Below are 22304 nucleotides of genomic sequence, written 5' to 3'. Positions count from 1 at the left end.
TTGTGCCTCCAACTGTTTCTGCACCTACTGTCATTTTCCTCGAAGAGGTACAAAGCGGAAATTGTCACATCTATCAATTCCCGCATCCAGCTCAAAACCCCCTATCACTTCCTCTACCGTTCAGTTTTAGAAACACTATCATCATGTAGAACATTCAAATAATATTAAAAAAACAATGGGCCGACACATTAGTAAGTTAATATCTATACTACTATTAACCAAATGAACATTTTCTTTTCTATAACCACCCCATTATGTGTACCAAGATTAATTGGTGCCATCAGATTATCCCACTTAATGATATCTAACGGCCTAAAACAGAGGTTAGGATTGCACGTAGCAATTAATTGACGGTCTATACTCTGCCGAGCGGATGAATATTCCCCCGCCGTGCCACGCTCCATTCACGAAAAATTCTGCCGAGGATCACTCCCCTTACGGATCTTCCCGAGATCCCCGTAGCCCTCTCCCTCTCGCTGCTCTTTCCCTCAAAACCCCCACTGGTTTCCAGCGCCTCCAACCATAACTAACTCTCGCCCCCACCGCTCAGGTCGCCTACGGCAAACCGAAGAAGGATGTGGAGGCGGACGTGGGTTAGATATGGATCATGAGTGTCTTGGACGTCGACGAGCGGTCGTTGATGGGGCGGGGGTGGCGCATCAGGAGTTATCCTTCTTCCTCCATTATCCTATTCCACTCGCTTGCCGGTACCATGCGCCTCTCCCTAGCCCTTTGCCCTGACCTCTGCCACGCTAGGAATTTGAGATGTGCAGGAATACTGTAAGGAAGAAGAGAACGAGCAAGAAGCCGAGGTAGTGGAATCGGCATCCGAGTCGAGAGTAGGTGTTAGCCACGCTTAATGGTGCAGGTGAAGATAAATTCAGCCATTGCCTCTGACAGGCTTCGTTTCGTCGGCGGCGCGGTCAGAGAGCAGATGGCAGGAGCGCGCGGCCGGCCTGCTGTACGCGGTTGGTGCCTTGGTGTGCAGGGGCACGACTGCGCCCGAGCATGGAGAGGGGTTTCCTGTAAGGGCGTGAAGCAGGCGTGTTGTCATGGTGCCGGCTTTGCTCTGCTCTGCTCATGGAGGATGCAGAGGGGTTGGCGGCTTTGGCGCTGGGAAGAGGAAGCTGGTTGTGCTCTCTCTTGTGGTTCAGAGAATATACTGTGCAGCCTGTACTATTCCTCTATGTCTTCCTCCCTGCTAATTCCTCTGTCTATAACAGTTAATTCCTGACTATTTGTGTGCACAGATCGAAATAACAGTAGCAAGGAAAACTTGGAATATGTGGGACCATGATTAAACTCGATCTGTTTATCTCCCTCTCAAGTCACAGTTTGGTTTGTACAGTATATATGTTGGATCTAATGTTGATGTGTAGTGATTAATCATCCATTTGATTAAAAGTTCAGGTGGTCTTGGGATCTCTATGTGGCAGAAGATAGAGATTTGGTGCCTTTTTGTTGCAAATATTTCTAGCTTTCTAGGTAGTTCTCAACTTGCTGCAATATTCAGTTGTTGTATGTGGTCCTAGGCTCACACCAAATGTTGAATCATAGCAGTGAATGTAAGTTTTATTCCATGTATAGTACGTAGCAGATTTATAGCTTACTATACTTGTATAAATCCTACAACTCCCACATTAACACATGGGCAGCCCTAAATAGTAAAGTCCATACACGATATGTCAAAAGATCCATAAAGTCATGAATTATATTTGGCAAAAATAACTATATGTAAATATCACGTCAATGCCTACTGATCAACATCAGCGCTAAAATAAAAAGTTGATTTCATGCATCCAGAATTAGTATTGGTTACTTTCACGTATTGAGAGATATCTAGGACTCCCAACACTGGTTGGAAAGTCCAAAGAGGGCACTTTCAAGTATGTAACAGAGAGCTCGAAAGGAAAAGTAGGCGGCTGGAAGGGGCAAGGACTCTCCAAGGCTGCAAGGGAAGTGCTTATCAAATCGGGTCTCCAAGCTGTACCGACTTTCACAATGAGTTGCTTTCACCTCACAAAGAAAATGTGCCGGAAACTGACATCAATCTCTTCGAAATTCTGGTGGGGGCCAATGAATGGTGAAAGGAAGGTACACTGGATCGCCTGGGAAAAGATGTGTGCGTCAAAAAGGAGTGGTTGAATGGGATTTCGTGATCCGGAAGCTTTTAACCAAGCGCTCTCAGCAAATCAGGCTTGGCGTATTTTGCAGGTCCCATCGTCTCTCTGTGCACGAGTGCTAAAAGCGAGATATTTCCCTGAACACTCGATTTTGACGGCCACGTGTCCATCGGGGGGTTCTTTTACCTTCAGAAGCATCATCCATGGTAGGAACCTGCTCCGGGAGGGGCTCGTATGGAGGATAGGGGATGGGGCCAAAGTCAACATACACCATGATAATTGGATTCCTAGACAAGGGAGTCTGAAACCACTAGGGCAGAACTATGTACATGGGATCACTAAGGTGGCAGACTTGCTTCAACAAGATGGTGTGACGTGGGATGCTCAAAAGATACAGGACATGTTCTCACCAACGGATACAAATGACATCAAACAAATTGCAGTTGGTGGCCTGGGAGTGGATGATTTCCTAGCATGGAACTTTACAAAAAGTGGAGTGTTTACTGTCAAGTCTGCATATCATCTTCGAATGGCGCTGAACAGCACGAGGACCGGACAGTCGGGCTCTTCGAACTCTGTCCAAGGTCATAAGGGATTCTTGGGGCTGTGGGCTACAAACGCACCAGCAAAGGCCAAGATACACATGTGGAGAGTTATTAAAAATGGTGTAGCAGTTGGGGCGGAACTTCACCATCGTCGGATTAAGCCTGGCATTTTTTGTGTTGCATGTGGACGGGAAGAGACGGTTTACCATCGATTCTGGGCATGTCAGCATTCATCGCTGTTCTTGCAAACGATGCAGTCAGAAAAGGGAGTTATGATGGCGATCCCACCGTGTCATATCGACTCTCAGAGTGCATTGGCGAGCTGGTTGCTGGGATGGTTCGCCGGGGCTACCGATGGGGAGAAGGAGGCGATGATTCAATCGGTATACGGCTTATGGTTGGCTCGCAACGCAGCAAGAGACTGTAAGAAGATAGCATCTCCGCATGAAATAATGGAATCTGTGTGGGAGCATATGTGCGAATGGCGATCAGTTCATGCTCCCAAGGTGCGTGTTTCAGTTCCCAAAATAACTGAGAGATGGAAACCTCCTGATGAAGGTTGGCTCAAGATCAACTCAGATGGTGCCACTTCGAAACATGGCAATAGCGCTGGAGGCGGGGCTGTCATTAGAGACCATGTGGGAGCTTTTATGGGAGGATTCTGCCAACATTTTCAACATGTAGCTGACCCGGAAGCTGCAGAGATCCTCGCATGCAGGCAAGCGGTTCAGTTTGCACTTGAGAGGAACGTGCAGAAGGTTCATTTGGAGCTGGACAACCTAGGAGTCGTACAGATGTTAAAACAAAAGGAAAAGAACTTGTCTGTAGTAGCGCCATGGGTACAGGATATCAAGGTGATGCTCGATTCAGTGGAGGAGTTCAGAGTTTCATGGGTAAGGAGGTCTACCAATGTGGCCGCGCACAAGCTAGCGAGAGTAGGTGTAGGTGAAGGGAGAAGTGAGCTTTGGCTTGAATCTCCTCCAGATTTTATCTTAGATGTAATTTCAAATGACATTCCAAACTTTGTTTAAGAAATAAAAGCAGCGGCGGGTTTTTCCCCTCAAAAAAAAAAGAATTAGTATTGGTTACCTTTGGCATTGGGAAACCATGGAGAAACTGGAATTGAAAGCATTCATCGAACTTGTGTGGCCTCTCAGATATTACAACTGCAAAAAGTATATTGAGACTGTACATTAATACCAAATTATGGAATGAAGTATTAGTACAAACTGTTAAATCATACAAAAATAGTTAAGCAGGAAAATGATTAGTGTGCATGCCGTGAATTTATTTTTGCTGTAGCTAAACTTGGCATGCAAGCAATGAAAATCTTTTTATTTAATTAATACAATAATTTAATTCTTTAATAAGTTATGATTTTTTTACATCTTTCCTTATTTATTAACAGGTGTGCATTTGGTGGAAAAAGGAAATAGATATGCACCATCAACAATGGTATATATGGTAGAAAACAATGTTATATATGGTAGAACTATATTCAGCCATGATCTGCTACCCAGTTATTCTCCGCATGTCCTACCTATATATGTTAACCTTGTCTGCCATCCCTCCTCCCCCTCCTTGCTCTTCCTTCGGCCATCACAACAACAGACCTGGAGGACAATTTCCCAAGGAGTACCTTGTGTAAGCAAGGACCATCTAGAAGGCGAGTTCCTCTAGGTACGAACAATTATGGATCTTTATCTTCTCTAAAAGTGTAATAGTTGTTATATTAGGATCATGTTTGGTTGAGGTATACTATCAAAAGTATGTCTTATTTTGCATTTTCTGTATGTTCACCTACAAAATTATGCATGCACTTCTGAACACGTGATTTTCTAAAGCACATTTTATAGCAATAAAAGCATGCATGCAATTCTTAACATGGCAGAGAACAAACAAATAAACAAACACTTATGAAAATCTTAATATTATGACAGTCATAATAATAAGTCCTTTCATGTAATAAAAGCCCTGTGCGTTGCACCGGGTGTACAAAATGTAAATCTATGCTTACACAGTTGAAAAAAACTACGAACAAACAACATTGCAATCAGTCAAATAGCCATATTAGAACAAATAATTCAAACAATTTTGGTTAAAAATATTTTTCAAACATCTAATACCTTTTAAGTTTGCAAATCCCGTACCATTCGTAGGAAACATACACATGGATATGCTCTTACTTGATTTTCCACATGGCAAGTTGAAATAATTTGTGTTGTATCAAAAGTATTGTGATAAGATTTAGGATCAAAATTGATGAATGATTTCGGATTAAGTAGTTAACAAAACAATACAAATAGATCTCATTGTTGCATGCCTAAGGCTCAAACCCAAGAATACACATGCACCCATAGTGAACAATAACCAGACAAATCATGAGCAAATTCATTCAAAAAGATTGGCTGTATGTTCTCCATTTATAATTCACAACCAAGAGTCAAGTCATGGTCGTAGGTAAGTTTCATAGCTTCATATATATTGAGCCTTAGCTGGAAAAATAGTTGGAAACTAAAAAATGAAATTAAATTGATGGTCATGGTTGGCTGTCAATTAGTGTCAGTGTTGGCAGACAATGATACACTAACCATCGAGAAACGAACTTGCTACTTAAATTGCTTGTTGGTTAGAAGAATAGATCCATTATAGAGTTAACAGAAGCTTTTAGAGAGGAAGACTCATCTTAGCACCGTCGTAGGTCCGGCCGGTGATAGCGTTGGGGACTTGGTGACGAACTGGCAAACCATGCCATGTCTGGTAAACACTGGAACATATCAATTTACTATGTGTGAACTAATTATCCATAACTACCTTAATTAAAGTAGTAGTGACTTAGCTCAAAAACTAAAAAACATGATCCAGATCCCACAATAGTTCCATCTACAAATAAACAACCAAACATCCAGTGACAACCACTGTGCTAAGAAGTATCAAACTGAGCACACCTCATAGCAGTTCATATTTGTGCTAAAAAATATATGATTGAGTAGAATAGTTAAGAGCTCGTGAAAAAGGAATACTGAACATTGCAGATTTGTATTTGATGAGCAATATGGAATGTGATGAGCAATAACAACAGCATACCTAGAACTCTCGTTCTTTCTCAGTTTTACACATTGCCCGGACTTATCCAGTATATATGTATTGTACTGCCACCATCAGTTATATATTGGTTACTTCCTAAAAAAATATGTGTTAGTGTTGGTTCACTAATAACCTGTATGGCAAGCTGTTTTCATGCATCCAGTATTAGTATTGGTTACCTCTGGCATTGGGAAATCATGGAAAATATGGAATTGAGATCATTCATCGAACTTGTGTGATCTCTCATATATTACAACTGCACAAAGTATATTGAGACTGTACATTACTAGCAAAATATGAAATTAAGTAATATTACAAAAATAGCTAAGCAGGAAAAAGATTAGTGCGCATGCCGTGAATTTCTTTTTGCGGTAGCTAAACTTGGCATGCAAGCAATTAAAAGTTATTTATTTAAATAATACAATAATTTAATTCTTTAGTAAGTTCTGATTTTTTACATATTTTCTAATTTATTAACAAGTAACCATTAGATTGAAGAACGAAATAGATCTGCACCGTACAGGTATATATGATAGAACTAGATTAAGCCATGATATGCTACCCAGTTATCCTTCGCATGGCCTAACCATATATGTTCACCTCCTCTGCCATTCCTCCTCCCCCTCCTTGCTCTCCCTTCGGCCATCACAACAGCCAGACCTGGAGGAAAATTTCACAAGGAGAACCTTGTGTAAGCAAGCAGCATCAAGGAGGTGAGTTCCTCTAGGTATGAACGATTCAGGATCTTTAGCTTATCTTAAAGTGTAAAAGTTGTTATATTAGGATCATGTTTGGTTGAGGTATACTATCGAAAGTATGTTTTATCTTGCATTATCTGTATGTTCACCTACAACATTATGCATGCAAATCTGAACACATGATTTTTTGAACCACATTTTGTGGCAATACAAGCATGCATGCAATTATGAACATGGCAGATAACAAACAAATAAACAAACACTTTTCAAATTATTCACAAAATGGGCCCCTCATCCAACTTCCACCACTATATAGAATTAATACATTAAATTTGTCCTTAATAGTACTTTAAAAAAAGCATACCTCCAAAATTCTGGATCTTTATCTTCTGTAAAAGGGTATGGGGAACAATTAGGAGGCCAGCATCTCATGGTCACCAAGCGACTCAAAAAATGGCCCTTCGTGCTGAAAAGAAGGCAATATCCTCCATCAATTTGTTTTGCAATGACAATAAATAAAATCTACGGTCAATAGCAGGCCATGTGCATTGCTACGGGCCATGAATATATTTTGCCCGTGCGTTGCTACGGGCCATGAATATATTTTTATTAGTTGCATATATAAATATAATGCATGTCAAAAAATTTCATGCATAGAAATGATAGCACGTAAAAGTAATTGAAATCCACTTCACTTGTAATGTACACATAGAGCAGTCATCCACTTCACTTCACTTGGTGTGTTTAAGATATTTATGTACAATGTGAGGAAGTTGTTTTTAACTTCATTTCCCTGGTACAATGTAAGTCACATCCTAATTTTAGTGAGCTTTAAATTGTAGGCTACCTATAGATAATTTGGTTGGTGTTTTCCTAGAAATGACTGCTAGACCATGTCACATTGATGTCACTTCATAGAAGTTGTTGCTTTCTTCTTTTCTTACGGAAAAAAGCAGCCTCTACTCACTCACCGCATAGCCGCCTCCTACTCTTCCCACATAGCCAGCCAATCACCGGGTGTCGTCGCATCTCATCTCCCTGCCACAGTGTCGTCGACGCCATCTCTCCCAGCAACCTCCCCTCCATGCCGTAGTGAAGCCCACCCGCTCCTCTCTCCACCATCTCCCCCCTCATCCACGGCATCGCCAGCCCCCTTCTCTCCCTGCCACGACATTGCCCGCCTCCTTCAACCCCTGAAAACCTCTCGCGTCACTATGTTCAACATTTCAAAATTTCTGAAATATCTTCAATTTCAAACAAATGATTAATGTTGTCTCTAAGGTCAAAGCTCATTTCTTTCTCATATGTCTAGGTGTATTTGGATAACAAACAACCGCCCCCAAATCCATCCCATATGTGGGAGAGAAATGCGATTGTCCAGACTATCAGCCGTGTTATCTTCAACATCCGGTCCCGCAAAAACCCCACCCTACAACACACCCTTCCCTTTTCCTGCGAGAGCCTCCCATTCGCTCAGTTTTCCCCTGTAGCAGGACATTTTTTGCTGGAGCCATCTCCTTTAAAACCGGATGACGCCCATCTCACATTTGGCATGATGACCTCTCTCCTTCACACCCTACTTCCCGACAGACAGCCAAGGAGGAGTCCCCCGCCAACCGCTCCTCTCTACTCCCTGATCCCCTCTCCCTTTTTGTGCTGATCCGCCAGCGCCATCAAGAGGGCATACAAATCATAGTGGTTTAACACTAACTGTGCATAACATATATCGCTAAATTACTCTTCTTCATCACCCACTACATGTGCCTCCTTAATAACAACATCAGTTGAACAAGCATTCGAGCAAAATAACTGTGTACCTATGGCTTTCTTTTTCACCACCACACATCTTCTCCACTAATTAACTACCATGTCTTCTCCCATAAAACTTTTTATCATCACTTCTACGCTTTAATATTGACAAGACCAATATGCAGCATACAACCAATGCCAATCATGCTCCATATTCAACATCAAGCAACAGAAATAAACTTTTCTCCGTCCACAAAAATATGTTAATGAAAGTCATTGAACGTGCATATAAAAGCAACAAACCTACAAAAAATGGCTTTCAGATTTACAAAACTACATTGAAAAGGCTGTAAAAAGCATTCAATACAAGATCTAGAGTTTATTGTATTGAAAGAAGGTACTTATTATAGTCAGTTCTTTAAAGAGCAAAATGTTGCCAATAACATGTTGGGCCATAGAAAATATATTTATAACTATAGAGTGCAAATAACAAAGGATTAATATCTTGACATTTATTGAAAAACTATTGATCGCCTTTGTACTCTGAAGGATTAATAACAAGCAGATCAAGGATTTTCCAAACAAACAAGAAGTAGACGTCTTTAAAATGTGACAATTCAGGAAAAATAATATTCATTAGTTTTGCTGAGATCGCAAAGATCCTTTATCAGCACAACAAGTACCTTGAAAGAAGGTGCACAAGAAACAGCACTTTCAGTGATCATGGTCGATCCCTTGGAACCCATTTTGATCACAACCCATTTAGTTCGGGTTCCTCTTCTTAGCAACTCTTGCCCTGCCTGAATTGGGTTTCCGATGTTCGTTAGTGACTCAGCCTGTCAAAGCAATAAACAAGAATATGTGAGAAATGAGGCGATAAAATGCTAGAATAAGTACAGCACACTCAGTCACTGTCCTCTAAGCCAGGTTGAATTCAGCAAATGAAAATCTTCACAAAAGCAGTTGATGTTTGCCAGTGGAGTGCCTCTCAATCCTATTTCAGGATAAGTGTTTTGCATTTCATTTAATTATTGGAAAATGCAAATATTAAGAGAAAAGTTCAATGTGCCAAATAGAATATCGTTTTCATTGGAAAGATAGGCACGGACCATATAGTACTGATCATTGACAAACAGTTACACATGGAATCACATGGATGAAGAAAATCTGGAAGAGTGAACTCAAAAAGGAATCTGGAACACATGTTGTTTGGTTTGTTTTTACCAGAGAAGCCCATTAGCGGGGACGGGGGAGGGGGGAGGGGCCGTTTGTCTCACCTTGCCGCGGAAGTGGGGGGATTGTGGAAGACGGCGGAGTGGTAGACGATGTAGACCACATGTTGCACCACCGTGACTGCACGTCGTGGTGGTGCTTCTTGCCGGCGATGAAGACGACAGGCTGCACCACCGTGGCCGTGTCTTGGCCGTCGGGGAGCCGCCTCGAAACAGAAGGCGAGGAGGAGACCAGGCCAGGGAATCCACAAATGGAAGAAGTAGAGGAGGAAAGGGTTCGGACCAGCGTACCGTAGCTTCTAGCGTTACAGATCGAGGCACCCCGCTTCGGATCGACCTTGAAATCGCCGGAGACCAGCAACGTCGCGGATCTGAACGGACCGCGACCGGATCCAGCACCCGCGCATGCGCGATGAAGCTCGATGCGTGCATCCCCTCAGCCGCACATGGCTCGCCGGAGACGCAGCTGTCGCCGGGCGGAGTCTTGGTGGTTGCGGTCTCGGCGACGTGCGCGGTGATGCGGCGGGGGGGAGGTGAGAGGCCGATAGGTGGCGACTGAGTGGAGATGAGAGGAGAGGGCCTGATGCGGCGATCGCCGGGTGGAGCCGCGCGGCCGCCAGCCCGTGGACGCACGCGGCGACGCGGCGGCAGATGGGAAAGTGGCGCGAGGGGGGAGTGAGTGGAGGGGAGAGGAGCGAGTGGAGGGGAGGGGAGCGAGTGATTGGATAAGGTAGGCGGCGGGGTAGGTGGAGAGGCGGGGAGGTGGGCCGTCGCGCGGGGAGGTGGAAAGCCAAGCGCGGCGGGGGAGGTGGGCCGCGTAAAGGGTTCGTCCCGACTGGGCCGGCCCAAAGTTTTTTTTCTTTTTTATTTATTTTTCTTTCTTTTCTGCTTCATCACTTTATTTCTCTTTTGAAAATCTAATCGAAAAAACTTTGAATTTCAATATTACTTTTTGAAAACATGAATGTTTTTAAAACAGAGAGCAAATATGAAAAGGCGAACAATTTTTTCAAACACGGTCATATTTTGAATTTTGAGAATAAAATTTAAAACAAATAATAATTTTGACAAATTTGAACAAATTTGGGACCACGAACAGTTTTTGAATCTTAAAAAAATCGAAAATGAGAACCATTTAAAAAACCCAAACAATTTTGGAAGCGTGAATAGTTCTTTACAAGCACAAACTTTTTTTGAATATTGAGAACAAACTTTGAAAATCATAACCTTTTTAAAAAATCCAGAATATTTTCATAAACGTGAACAATTTTTTAAAATATGAACATTGTATTAAACTTGAGAACTAATTTCAATAAAAAATAACTATTTTTGAAAATCCATTACAATTTTTGAAAAGTCAGAACATTTATTGGTAAATCCATAAAAAATTTCTAAAAAGCAAAAACATTTTTTGAATTTGAGGAACAAATTTTGAAAATACCTAATATTTTTTGAAAATATATATCAGTTTTTTTAAAGCAATAACACTTGCATAATTTGAATAAAATATTATGAAATATCCAAACATATTCTGGAAATTAAGAACATTTATGTAAAAAGCAAAAAGCTTTTTCAAATATCATGAACATTTTTTGAAAATTCTGAACATTTTTATAGAAACATGGGGTGTGACATTTATTTAAACAACATATATTTCTAATAATATCAAATAGGTTTTCTTTTTTGCATACAAATAAGTTGTGTTACAATCATTTTTATTTTTATCATATATTACATATAATAATATGATGCAGTAGGAAATATCATTTATATTTCATCATGGTATACTTGTTATTAATGTTAGGATGATTTTTTTGTAATTATTTTTGTACCTCACAAAATGATATTAAACAAAAACAATTGTAATTATTGATTTGTAATTAAAAAAATTGTATATATATACATAAACATGGTTCATAAAAATAAATATTTTTATGCTTGTTACATATATTAAGGGTATCACAAAAAAATCATATAAAAAACAAATAAACTTTGTTAATGTTGGGTTGTTTGTTTTAGTTTTTGTTTGTCAATTTTCCATAGCCTATCATTTAATTTAAAATATTTTAAGCAATTTCAGACGCCTACTAACTTATATGAACATTATAGTTTGTTGTTTTCCCTGAATTGTTCTGTTTGTAAAATGATTTAAGCAGCATATTTTTCTAATATAACCAAATGCTTTTCTTATTATCAGATAAAACAGTTGTTTTAGTTTCAGATACAGTTCTATTGTATATTATATATAGTTTTATGATGCCGTAAAAAATATTAAATATATTTCAGCATAGATATAAATTGATGGGTTCCGACATACGCACTGATGCAACGATGAAACACCGCAAGAAGAGGTGCATATAGCTAACCTTACTCTGTATCTATATTATGTATGATAAAATGAATGGTCTATTTATATTTTTGTTTTTTCAGAATATAGTATACATGGATATGAACTCTGGAGATGCACGGAAAGAATCCATTGAGGGTTCAGATGCAATGTCGCTGCAAGGGGCCAGAAATTCACAACATAATCATGTCAAAGAAGTTATATCTCATAATAAACCAAAAAAGGATGCTAATTTACATGTTATCCCACAAGGTATTTTTTAATATTATTATCAACAATTTTTTGTGATATTGCATTTTGTATTCAACTAATTTGGCTTTTATTATTTACTAAGCTGGCTCACTTTTTTATGAATTTCATAGACTATGTTTGTACCCCTAAAGATATTACAGTCATCGAATCAATCAACTCTGCCCCTAAGAATACCCAGTTTGTGGACATTGGAGATGCCTTGTTAGCAACTGACAATTTGGAATGCCTTATTAAAAATGACATGTTCTTACATGACGGTGTAAGACCAATTGCACAAACTTTGTAATTAGTTGATTATATATAATATCATAATTTGTAAATATAATCTATATATTGTTTGTAGGTGATAAATGCTTACATATATTGCATGCTTGCTCACGAGCATTTACAAGACAGGGCGGGTGAAAAGGTACACATTATTAGCACGTTTGTATCGGGCCAGATAAAAGAAGACGGGGAAAGAGATATAGACCCATCAAAATATCGTCGCATCGTGCGTCATGTTAATACTTATCTACAACAATATATGGTTAGTTTTTGTCTCGTAATCCATGCATATAATTATGAATTGTTTTTATTTAGTTCATATGTTTAATGATTTATTAATAACTATATCTAATTGTGACTGTGACTTGTATCTTATTTATACCAGTTATTTATTCCGATTAACATGCTGGGCTACCATTGGTATCTAGCAGTTGCCAATGCCAAAAAACGAGAGATCCAAGTATTGGACTCACTTGGTGAGAATGTCAAACGCATGACCTTGCTACTACGGTAACTATCTATTTCTTTTCTCATCTTAACATTTATTTCGTTTGACTTCATCCCTAGCATTTCTTATATATATATATATATATATATATATATATATAAGTTACTAGGGCTTGAGAAATGGCTGAAACTTGCAGAGCATAGTCCGGAGTTTATCAGAGGTCATAAGTGGCCTGATCTCAATGTTATAAAATGGACTGTTGTAGAGCAAATTCAGGACGCAATACAAACCGATGGGTAAGCACTTGTTACAATGGTTTGTTTTTAGATTCATTTGTGTGATATTCTAAAGCATTATTTTATAATATTATAGTGTATCATGTGGATTGTTTATGCTAAATTATATGGAATACTGGACATCACATGGACTGTCAGACCAGTTCACGTAGGTATTTCAGTTTTATACATTATCTCATAATTTTTTATCAAAATATTTTATAAATTGTTTTCATATTTTTTTGTAGGAGGATATGAAACATTTTCGACAAAAAATAGCAATTATTTTGCTCGATTCAGAGCTTAATAAGCTAAAAGGTTGTCCCATGTACCATCAACCTGTCAACGAAGAAACTTTAGCTAATTCTGATCTTGAGATCCTGGATAATCCATCTGACGTGGTCGAAGACAAACGTCCTGCCCCAATCACTATCATTCCCACGGACCAACGTGAAATACTTGCCGGCCTCTGCAACTACATCATGCCGATCAATGATGCTGGGTGTTTGGAGTAAGTATCATGTATCAATATTTAATGTGCAGATGTATATTATTGTTCTTCTTACCATCCAAATTACAGGAAGGTATGGGTCCGGAGCTCCACACCCGATCCAATGAGTTTAAGTCTTAAGAAACTTCAGTGCATACTTAACATGGAGCAGCCCATGGACAATGATTGCTTCAACACCGTCGTGCTTATGCTGGCATGTGACGAGGGAGTATTGTTCACAGACCCTCCTATACACTACATGGATCTACGATTTTGTGTTAGTTACCGTAACTCTTCATTCTAGGTGCCATTAGTATCAACATGTTGAAACAATATTTCTTCTTTTACTTAGTCCATGCTGCTAGAGTTAACACGAGGTCAGAAGTTTTGTGAGAAGGAAACTATCCAGACGTTGGCAACATTATTTGATAGCTGGCCTGGGATGGAGACCGACATCTCATCTTGCAATAAGGTAAATAAAATATTTTGTCCATTGTTATCATGCTTTGTTTTTGTTTCTAATAGATCCACTTGTAGATTTATCTTCCCTATGCATCTATCGGCCGATACATCTTGTACGTCATCGACAAAGAGGCACGTCGTCTATATATTATGGATCCTATTCAATCATCACAATCGTCAGAGGATAAAAACTTGAGGCATTCACTGAAATTAAAAAGTTTTTCAAGGGATTTCAAAGAAGCACTCAAAATAAAGCTGCCTGGGTGGAATTCCGATATATCTAAATAGCATCGTTTATTTCCGGCCGGTGTTCCAACGAGTATAGACGGGTAATGAATTCATAACAAGAATATTTACTTTTGTTATCATTATATTATTTATATTATTAATTGAAAGTTTTCCAGGAATGCGTCTGGCTATTTTGTTTTTCATTTTATGCTCTGGTGGAACGGTAAAGAATTGGTCAAGCCGGTTTGCGCGGTGAGTATTGTGGGTTACATGTTTTAATACTTTCGGCGTGAAATTTTCATACTAACTACATTTATTTTTTCTGCAGGATGGGTATGAATTGAGGAAGCATTTTTTATTATACTTGCTAAATCATCATGGGAATGAAGCTAGAGGAAACTTTCCTGATATTGTGAAAGAATTTCTTAAGTGCATCATCTAGATATTAATATTTTTGTAATAGATGTTAAGTTGTAACATCACTCAGTTTGTTACATTGCAATAATGGACTTCAGTTTGTGTTACATGTTAAAATCCACACATACAAACAATATGTAACTCTGGTAAACTATTTCAAGAGCCTGTGGCAACGCACGGGCACTCTACTAGTATTGCTAGTATCTAGAGACTAGAATGTGTCCATGTGATAATGAGAAGTATAATCATGCATGTGAGATGATTGAGGTGGTGTTTGGTTCTCTAGTCATAGGACTTTTTCTAGTCCCAACTAAAAAGTCCCTCCCTGTTTGTTTTCAGAGACTAAAAATTCCCTAGTCTCTTCTTAGAGGTTATTAAATGACCATGTTGCCCCTAGTATATAGAAAAATAACAATCAAACAACACCATGGGGTGGCGGGCCAATGGGTGCATGGAGGGGCATTGTTGGAAAAGTCCCAAAAAGACTCTCCTTGAGAGTCTTCTTCATTTAGTCCCAAATGCCTAGTTTAGTCCCTAAAAAGTCCCTCCCGTTTGGTAAAAAAGTCTCTAAGAGGGACTTTTTCTAGTCCCTACACAAAAAAGTCCCTGAAAACAAACACCCCCTGAGTCCCACGTGAGGTATTGGCATTTTTTTAGAATAGATACAAGTACTCTGTTGATTCCCTTCAAAAAAAGAGTATTTATACTACTAGAAATTCTGAGTTAGCTTTAGTTATTGAAGAAAAACCTTGTGAAAATTATAGGAAGATAAAGATTTGAGTAGGCACAAAAATGTTACTAAAAGTGTCGATTGACAATGTTTATGACCCCGATTTTTCTGCTAGTAAAGAAAAGGCACCATAAATTGTAGTGGTACTGAGAATTTATTTGCAGCTGAAATAGTAGAAAAAAATGCACATGTTTATGTGACTTTAGGGCCCTTCTGTGTTGCCTTGCCCCGGGCCCCCGAAATCTCAGAGCCGGCCCTGTACCCGGGCACCCGGGATGCTATGGCCAGCGGCCACCTGCCTACCCCCGGTTCAGACAATGAAGTGACCATCTCCGATCTCCAGCCTAGGTAATGCGAGAGCCGGGAATACTTTTCAGAGGACGATATGGCAGCGTTGTGTTGGGCCTTCACTTATTATTGAAGAAGCCAGACTGTGAACAATACACATACATGTGATGCGTTGGAAACTCGGAATTATTGTAAAGCATAAATGACGAACCTTTGAAGTATATGGAATTGACTATTGATGAACCTGTCGAATAATGCACTGATTCCATTTCAAGCCAGCTCATGAACATTCGCTTGAAGAGTAACATCATGACGCACCAACTGGATTTTGAAGACCCAGGGCATTGGTTCCACTATACCTTTCAACATTGAACAACAAAATCAACCGCCTGCTGCGGAGATGCCTTCGGAGGAGGAGCTTGAGCATGCAGCTGAGGGGGTGGGAGACACATCCACGTTACCCGCAGTGGCACTGGACATGGTTCGGGCTCTCGCAGCAGTGAATGTTCCGGTGACTACAGGAGGTGTTAAGTCTAAGGATGGTACGTTTGATAAAGGGCCGGAGAAAGCGTAGGGCGAAAAGCTCTCTAAATGTGCAATTAAAAAGAAAAAGTTGCCCTATTATAGATGTGGTGAACCGGGGCATTTTGTGGCAGAGTGTACGAATGAGCTTTGTGATTACTGCCTCCGTTCCCAGCATGTGACCGGGGAATGCCCTCTCCTTTCCGGTCCTAAGCCTGGCATTAACATCTTTGGGGTCTACTGTAAGGAGTTGATGTTCTTTGTGACACCGGAGGTGGATCCTCTACCACAGATGATTGAGAGTTCCTTCCCGGAAGTTATCAGAGTTACTAATGGACAGTTGACCGAGGCTCAGATCGTCAGACAGCTACGTGAGCTAGTGCCGGGTAATTATCAGTGGCACCTGGAGCAGTTAGAAGGTTGGTCTTATAAGGTTGACTTTCCCACTAAAGAGGATCAGTTGCATGTTCTTAAGTGGGGTTTATGCAGAGTTACGAGCACAAACACTGTTATCGCTTTCGACGAGTGGAAGCAGGAGGATCCTGAGGGTACACCTTTGGAGAAGGTGTGGGTTCGTTTTTATGGCGTGCCACCTAAATATGTCAAACATTTTCTGATTGCTTGGAGTTTGGGTGGTTTGATTGGTAAGAAAGAAAAGGTGGACATGCCATTCACTCGCGCACAAAACGCTGCGAGGCTTTTGGTCAGTGTTCTGAGTGTTGAGCATATACCAGATGTAGTCAGATGGACACATGCTGGAGTCACTTATGTCTTAGAGCTTGAGATTGAGGATACTGCAGTTTCCGAGGATGGAGATGGGACACAAGACATGTATACTACTGAGGGGGCGGTGCACCCGGGAACCAGGAGAAGGGGCCTGATGACACACTGCCGGAGTCGGACGAGGGCCTGCTACACAGTCCGATAAGGTAGACAGTTCTACCAAAGAGGCGCCCCCGTCCACCACTCCGATGAACACGCTTTGCTTTGGCTCTTTTGCATCAGGGTCCGCTCCTAGCCGGTTATGGAGCACCAGGGTCGAGGCAGACCACCCGACAGAGCTTGAGCTGCCACCAGTGCCGAGTCTAGTCGGTGATGTGACGACCACGGAGCCTACTCCCGGTGCGAGGGTGGCTTCTGTTGGGATGGCCGCGGGTTTGGGAGGCCTTGGGCAGGATGTCCATCACACCCAGATACCACAGCCTGACCTTTCACCGGCGGGAGGGGCGCCTGGACAGGAGACCTACGGCGCGCTTCCTACTTTGACGTCTCCGGTCGAGTTGGGGTGAGATGCGGGAAGGAGTCCCGTGTCGTAACCCCTTTGCAGTTTTGCACCGAGCAGGGTGGCCGAGGTACGACGATTTCCACGAGGGATAAGGGGGACGGGATTTGTGAGCAGGCGGCTCCACGGTCCTCTTCCCCCTTGTCACCCACAGCGGTAGTTCACTCCACCACGTCCTATCCTCCTTCACCGACGATACGGGAAGGGCGTGGGAGTCCTGACCGCACCCCGCGCGAGAGGACCATGGAGGATCTCATCGCTTTTGGTAGGATTACGGATCCGATGTCGGCTGGCAGGCGTGTCAGCAACCGGATCCAGGGACAACCGGATGCGGATGACTTTCAGCTAGCGCGTGCCAAGAGGGTTGCCATGCTTCGTCGTGCCGAGACTACTGCAGGTACGTCATTTGATATAAGTTGTTCAATTTTACACTTCTTTGAGAATGAGTTAGTTGATAAGGCAAACGACTTAGGCATTTCTTTGGGATCAAATGAAACCGAGGTCTTCAAATCTGTTAATGATCTTTTAGACATGGAAGCGGAGAGGGCTTCTGAGATCATTCGTAATCTTGCCTCTATCCAACCTATGAATGACAATAACATGAATAATTTATGTATTAATGATCTTGCAAATATCTGTAATAATCTCTTGCCTAGTGTTGAGGCTGAAGATGAGGAGGAAGTTGAGAACACAGATACGGTAGAGCCTCTCTTGACGGAGGAGGCAGTGTCTGTCATAGATACTAATATCGTCCCACAGGGTGTTGGGGAGAAGCCCAAACGACTCTGGAAGCGGAAAATTTATCCTACTTCGGCAGTACGGAGAAGTGCTAGAGTTAAACTTAAGAAAAAATTCCATGATGACTTATGAAAGGACTCTTTTGGAATAGCAGAGGTCTAGCAGACTTGGCTAAACAAAGATTCTTAGCAGAGACAACATTAGAGCATCACTTAGATTTTGTTGCACTTTTGGAAACTGGACGAGATAATTTCACATCCCAATTCCTTCAAACCCTCTCCAGTGATATCGATTTTGATTGGCACATTTTACCACCTAGAGGAAGATCCGGCGGGATTTTACTAGGAGTACGGTGTGAGACGTTAGAGGTGCTTAATGTGGTGCAGGGAGACTTTTCAATTAAATTCAGGGTGAGATCAAAATTGGATGGGTTTCGATGGTCGCTAGTTGCGGTATATGGGGCAGCGCATCCTGAATTTAAACCTGATTTTCTTGCCGATTTAGTGCGGATTTGTGGAGATGAAAATCTACCACTACTAGTCGGGGGGATTTTAACATCATCCGGAGAAGAGAAGAAAATAATAATGACAATTTCGATGGATGGTGGTCTATGATGTTTAACATGATTATCGAGAGTCTCGATTTGAGAGAAATTGAGCTCACCGGTAGACAGTTCACATGGGCCAACTCGTTACCTGTTCCAACTTATGAAAAGCTGGACAGGGTACTTGCTAGTGCGGAGTGGGAACAAAAATATCCGTTGGTGTCGGTTCATGCGATGCAAAGAGCGATCTCGGATCATACACCACTCTTTTTAGATTCGGGAGAGGCTACCCATGTTGCAAACAAAAATATCTTCTCCTTCGAGCAAAGTTGGTTTGAGCGAGAAGGATTTATGGAGATGATTGCACGCGAATGGGCTAAGCCGGTTACGGGAAGGACACATGTCGAGAGATGGCAAAATAAGATTAAACACCTCCAACAATTTATGAGAGGATGGGCCAGGAATGAGAGTGGGATTTATAAGCAGAAAAAAGAACATCTAACGCAACTCATTGAGGCACTCGATGTAAAGGCTAAAACCACTCTTCTTTCCGTTAATGAACATCGAACCAAGTCCGAGGCTGAGCAAGGCCTACGTGCTCTCTTGAGAGAGGAGGAACTCAAGTGGGCGCTGCGTGCGAAAACGCTTAACGTTGTCCAAGGGGACGACAACACACAGTTTTTCCATATGGTTGCAAATGTTAAAAATAGGAAGAAGAAAATCATACAGCTTGAACAGGACGAGGGAACAATAGTGGGGCATGAAAATTTGAAAACGTATATCTCCAACTATTATAAAAGCCTTTTTGGACCTCCCAATACTTCCACGGTGTCTCTTGATGAGTCTGTGATTGATGATATACCTCAATTACAGGCAGTGGAGAACGATGTTCTCTCTGCACCGTTTACTAAAAAAGAAGTTCATTTGGCCATAACTCAAATGAAGCCGAATAAAGCACCGGGACCAGATGGGTTTCCAGCTGAATTCTATAAGAAATGTTGGCATATCATTAAAGATGATCTTATGCCTATGTTTCATGATTTTTTCGATGGCCATTTGGAGTTGTTTCACCTAAACTTTGGTACGATAACGTTATTACCGAAGAAGAATGAGGCGGTCCGGATAGAACAATTTCGACCCATTTGCCTGCTGAATGTGAGTTTTAAAATCTTCACAAAGGTTGGAACCAACAGATTGACACAAATTGCTCACTCGGTGGTTCAACCTAGTCAGACAGCATTCATGCCGGGACGACACATACTCGAAGGAGTAGTTGTCTTACATGAAACACTTCATGAGATTCACTCGAAGAAACTAGATGGGGTTATCTTAAAAGTGGATTTCGAGAAGGCTTATGATAAAGTAAAATGGCCTTTTCTTTAGTAGGCAATGCGCATGAAGGGTTTTAGTGAAACCTGGAGGCACCAAGTGGATACTCAAGTCCAGAAGGGTAGTGTCAGAATTAAGGTGAACGATGACATTGGTCACTATTTCCAGACGCATAAGGGGTTGAGACAAGGGGATTCCATGTCACCCCTTCTGTTCAATATTGTGGTAGATATGTTGGTCGTCATTATTGGCAGGGCCAAGCAACATGGCCATGTAGAGGGTCTAGTTCCTCATCTGGTTGATGGAGGGGTGTCCATTCTACGATATGCTGATGACACTATTCTTTTCATGGAACATGACATGGCTAAGGCACGTAACATGAAACTTATCTTATGTCTATTCAAACAATTGTCTGGCTTAAAGATCAATTTCCATAAGAGCGAGGTGTTCTGTTTTGGGAAGGCCAAAGACGAGGAACATACTTACAGACAATTGTTTGGATGCGAATTAGGTGCTTTACCATTCAGTTACTTGGGTATTCCGATTCATCACCGTATATTATCCAATAAAGAATGGAAATGTATTGAAGAACGAATTGAAAAAAAACTCAGCTGCTGGAAGGGCAAGCTGATGTCATATGGAGGTCGATTAGTTCTGATCAACTCAGTACTAACTAGCATGCCAATGTTTTTACTTTCGTTCTTCGAAATTCCGAAAGGGGTCCGAAAGCGACTTGATTTCTTTAGATCTCGATTCTTTTGGCAGTCTGATGAGGCCAAGAGGAAATACCGTCTCGCGCGATGGGATATCCTTTGTCGACCTAAAGACCAAGGGGGTCTCGGTATTGAGAACTTGGAAATTAAGAATAAATGCCTTGTGAGAAAATGGTTGTACAGGTTAGGGACAGAGCCGGAGGGCATGTGGTCTCAAATCCTGCGCAATAAGTATTTGCACTCGAAAACGCTAGCCCAGGCTACCATCAGACCAACTGATTCACCGTTCTGGAAGGGACTTATGAGAACGAAGGATCTGTTCTTTCGTAGGGTCAAATTCTTGGTTGGCAACGGGATGTCAACAAGATTTTGGGAGGATACATGGTTAGGAGAGACACCTTTGGCCTTACAATATCCTACCCTTTACAATATTGTGCAACGTAAGGAAGATTACGTAGGTATAGTCCTTCAAACTATTCCCTTGAATATCCAGTTCAGACGTACGTTAGTGGGTGAGAGATGGACAACTTGGATGCACTTGGTTCGGAGATTGATTGAAGTTCGACTCTCCGACGTGCCGGACTCTACACAATGGAAGTTAACTAAAAATGGGATAATTACGCTGAAATCCTTTTATACGGATTTGATTAATTCTGGCCCCCTCTCAAGGTCACTTCATATATGGAAGGTTAAGGTTCCTTTGCGGATTAAAATTTTTATGTGGTTTGTCCACAAGTAAGTAATACTCATAAAGGACAACTTACTTAAGAGGCGATGGGTAGGCAACTCGCGGTGTTGTTTTTGTGCTCAGGATGAGACAATACAACATTTATTCATTGAATGCCCACTTGCCAAGTTATTTTGGAGAACGATTCATATAGCTTTTAATATTAATCCCCCAGTAGATATTGCGTCTTTGTTTGGGACGTGGTTAGCTGGGGGTTGAACAGATCACGGCAGCTCGTATTTGGATTGGAATATTTGTGTTACTATGGGCTATATGGAACTACAGAAATGATATGATTTTTAACAGACAACACAACTTAACTTTTTTGCAGGTTATATTCAGAGCTACAGCTTGGATCCGTACGTGGTCCTTACTCACTCCTATGGACTCCAGGGAGCCTTTGATTACTGGGTGCAACCAATGAGAGATGGTGGCTCGGGCTATATTCAACCGGTTCGGATGGCGTTCGCATAACATGATAGAGGGCTACAGAGCTTGTCCTTATTATCACCGTATCGGTTGTTTTTAGGCCCTTTGTATTTTTCAGATTTATGTGCTATGACTTTGCTTCGTTTGCGAGCTGTAAGATCTTTATGATGATATTTTCTGGATTTTTAATAAAAGGGTCGCATGCATCATCATGATGCAGAGGCCAGGGTATACCTCCATTTCTAAAAAAACTATCATGAAATGATACACCAGGAAAAAATGATTTGCACTCTACCCTTTAAATACAATCGAAGGCCGGTCTATCTTCTTGCCCAGGCCTTGTGGTATTATGTTACAAACAACATGGTGGCAGGTACAGTGC

The 22304-nt window shown here is 41.2% G+C and overlaps 1 protein-coding gene across 1 annotated transcript in view; it reads left to right on the top strand.

Annotated features, from left to right (window-relative positions):
* Positions 1-15702, top strand: part of LOC125546946 (cysteine-rich receptor-like protein kinase 44) — a 53353-nt gene extending 37651 nt beyond the window's left edge. Inside the window, exon 6 of the mRNA XM_048711032.1 lies at positions 15601-15702. Within this exon, the coding sequence (XP_048566989.1) occupies positions 15601-15702 (102 nt within the window). The remainder of the gene's footprint in view (positions 1-15600) is intronic.
* The last annotated feature ends 6602 nt before the right edge of the window (positions 15703-22304 follow it).

Source organism: Triticum urartu, chromosome 3, assembly GCF_003073215.2.
Source record: "Triticum urartu cultivar G1812 chromosome 3, Tu2.1, whole genome shotgun sequence".
NCBI classification, from domain to species: Eukaryota; Viridiplantae; Streptophyta; class Magnoliopsida; order Poales; family Poaceae; genus Triticum; species Triticum urartu.
The sequence above is the reverse complement of the archived record's forward strand: the minus strand, read 5'-3'. Positions and strand labels throughout refer to the sequence as shown.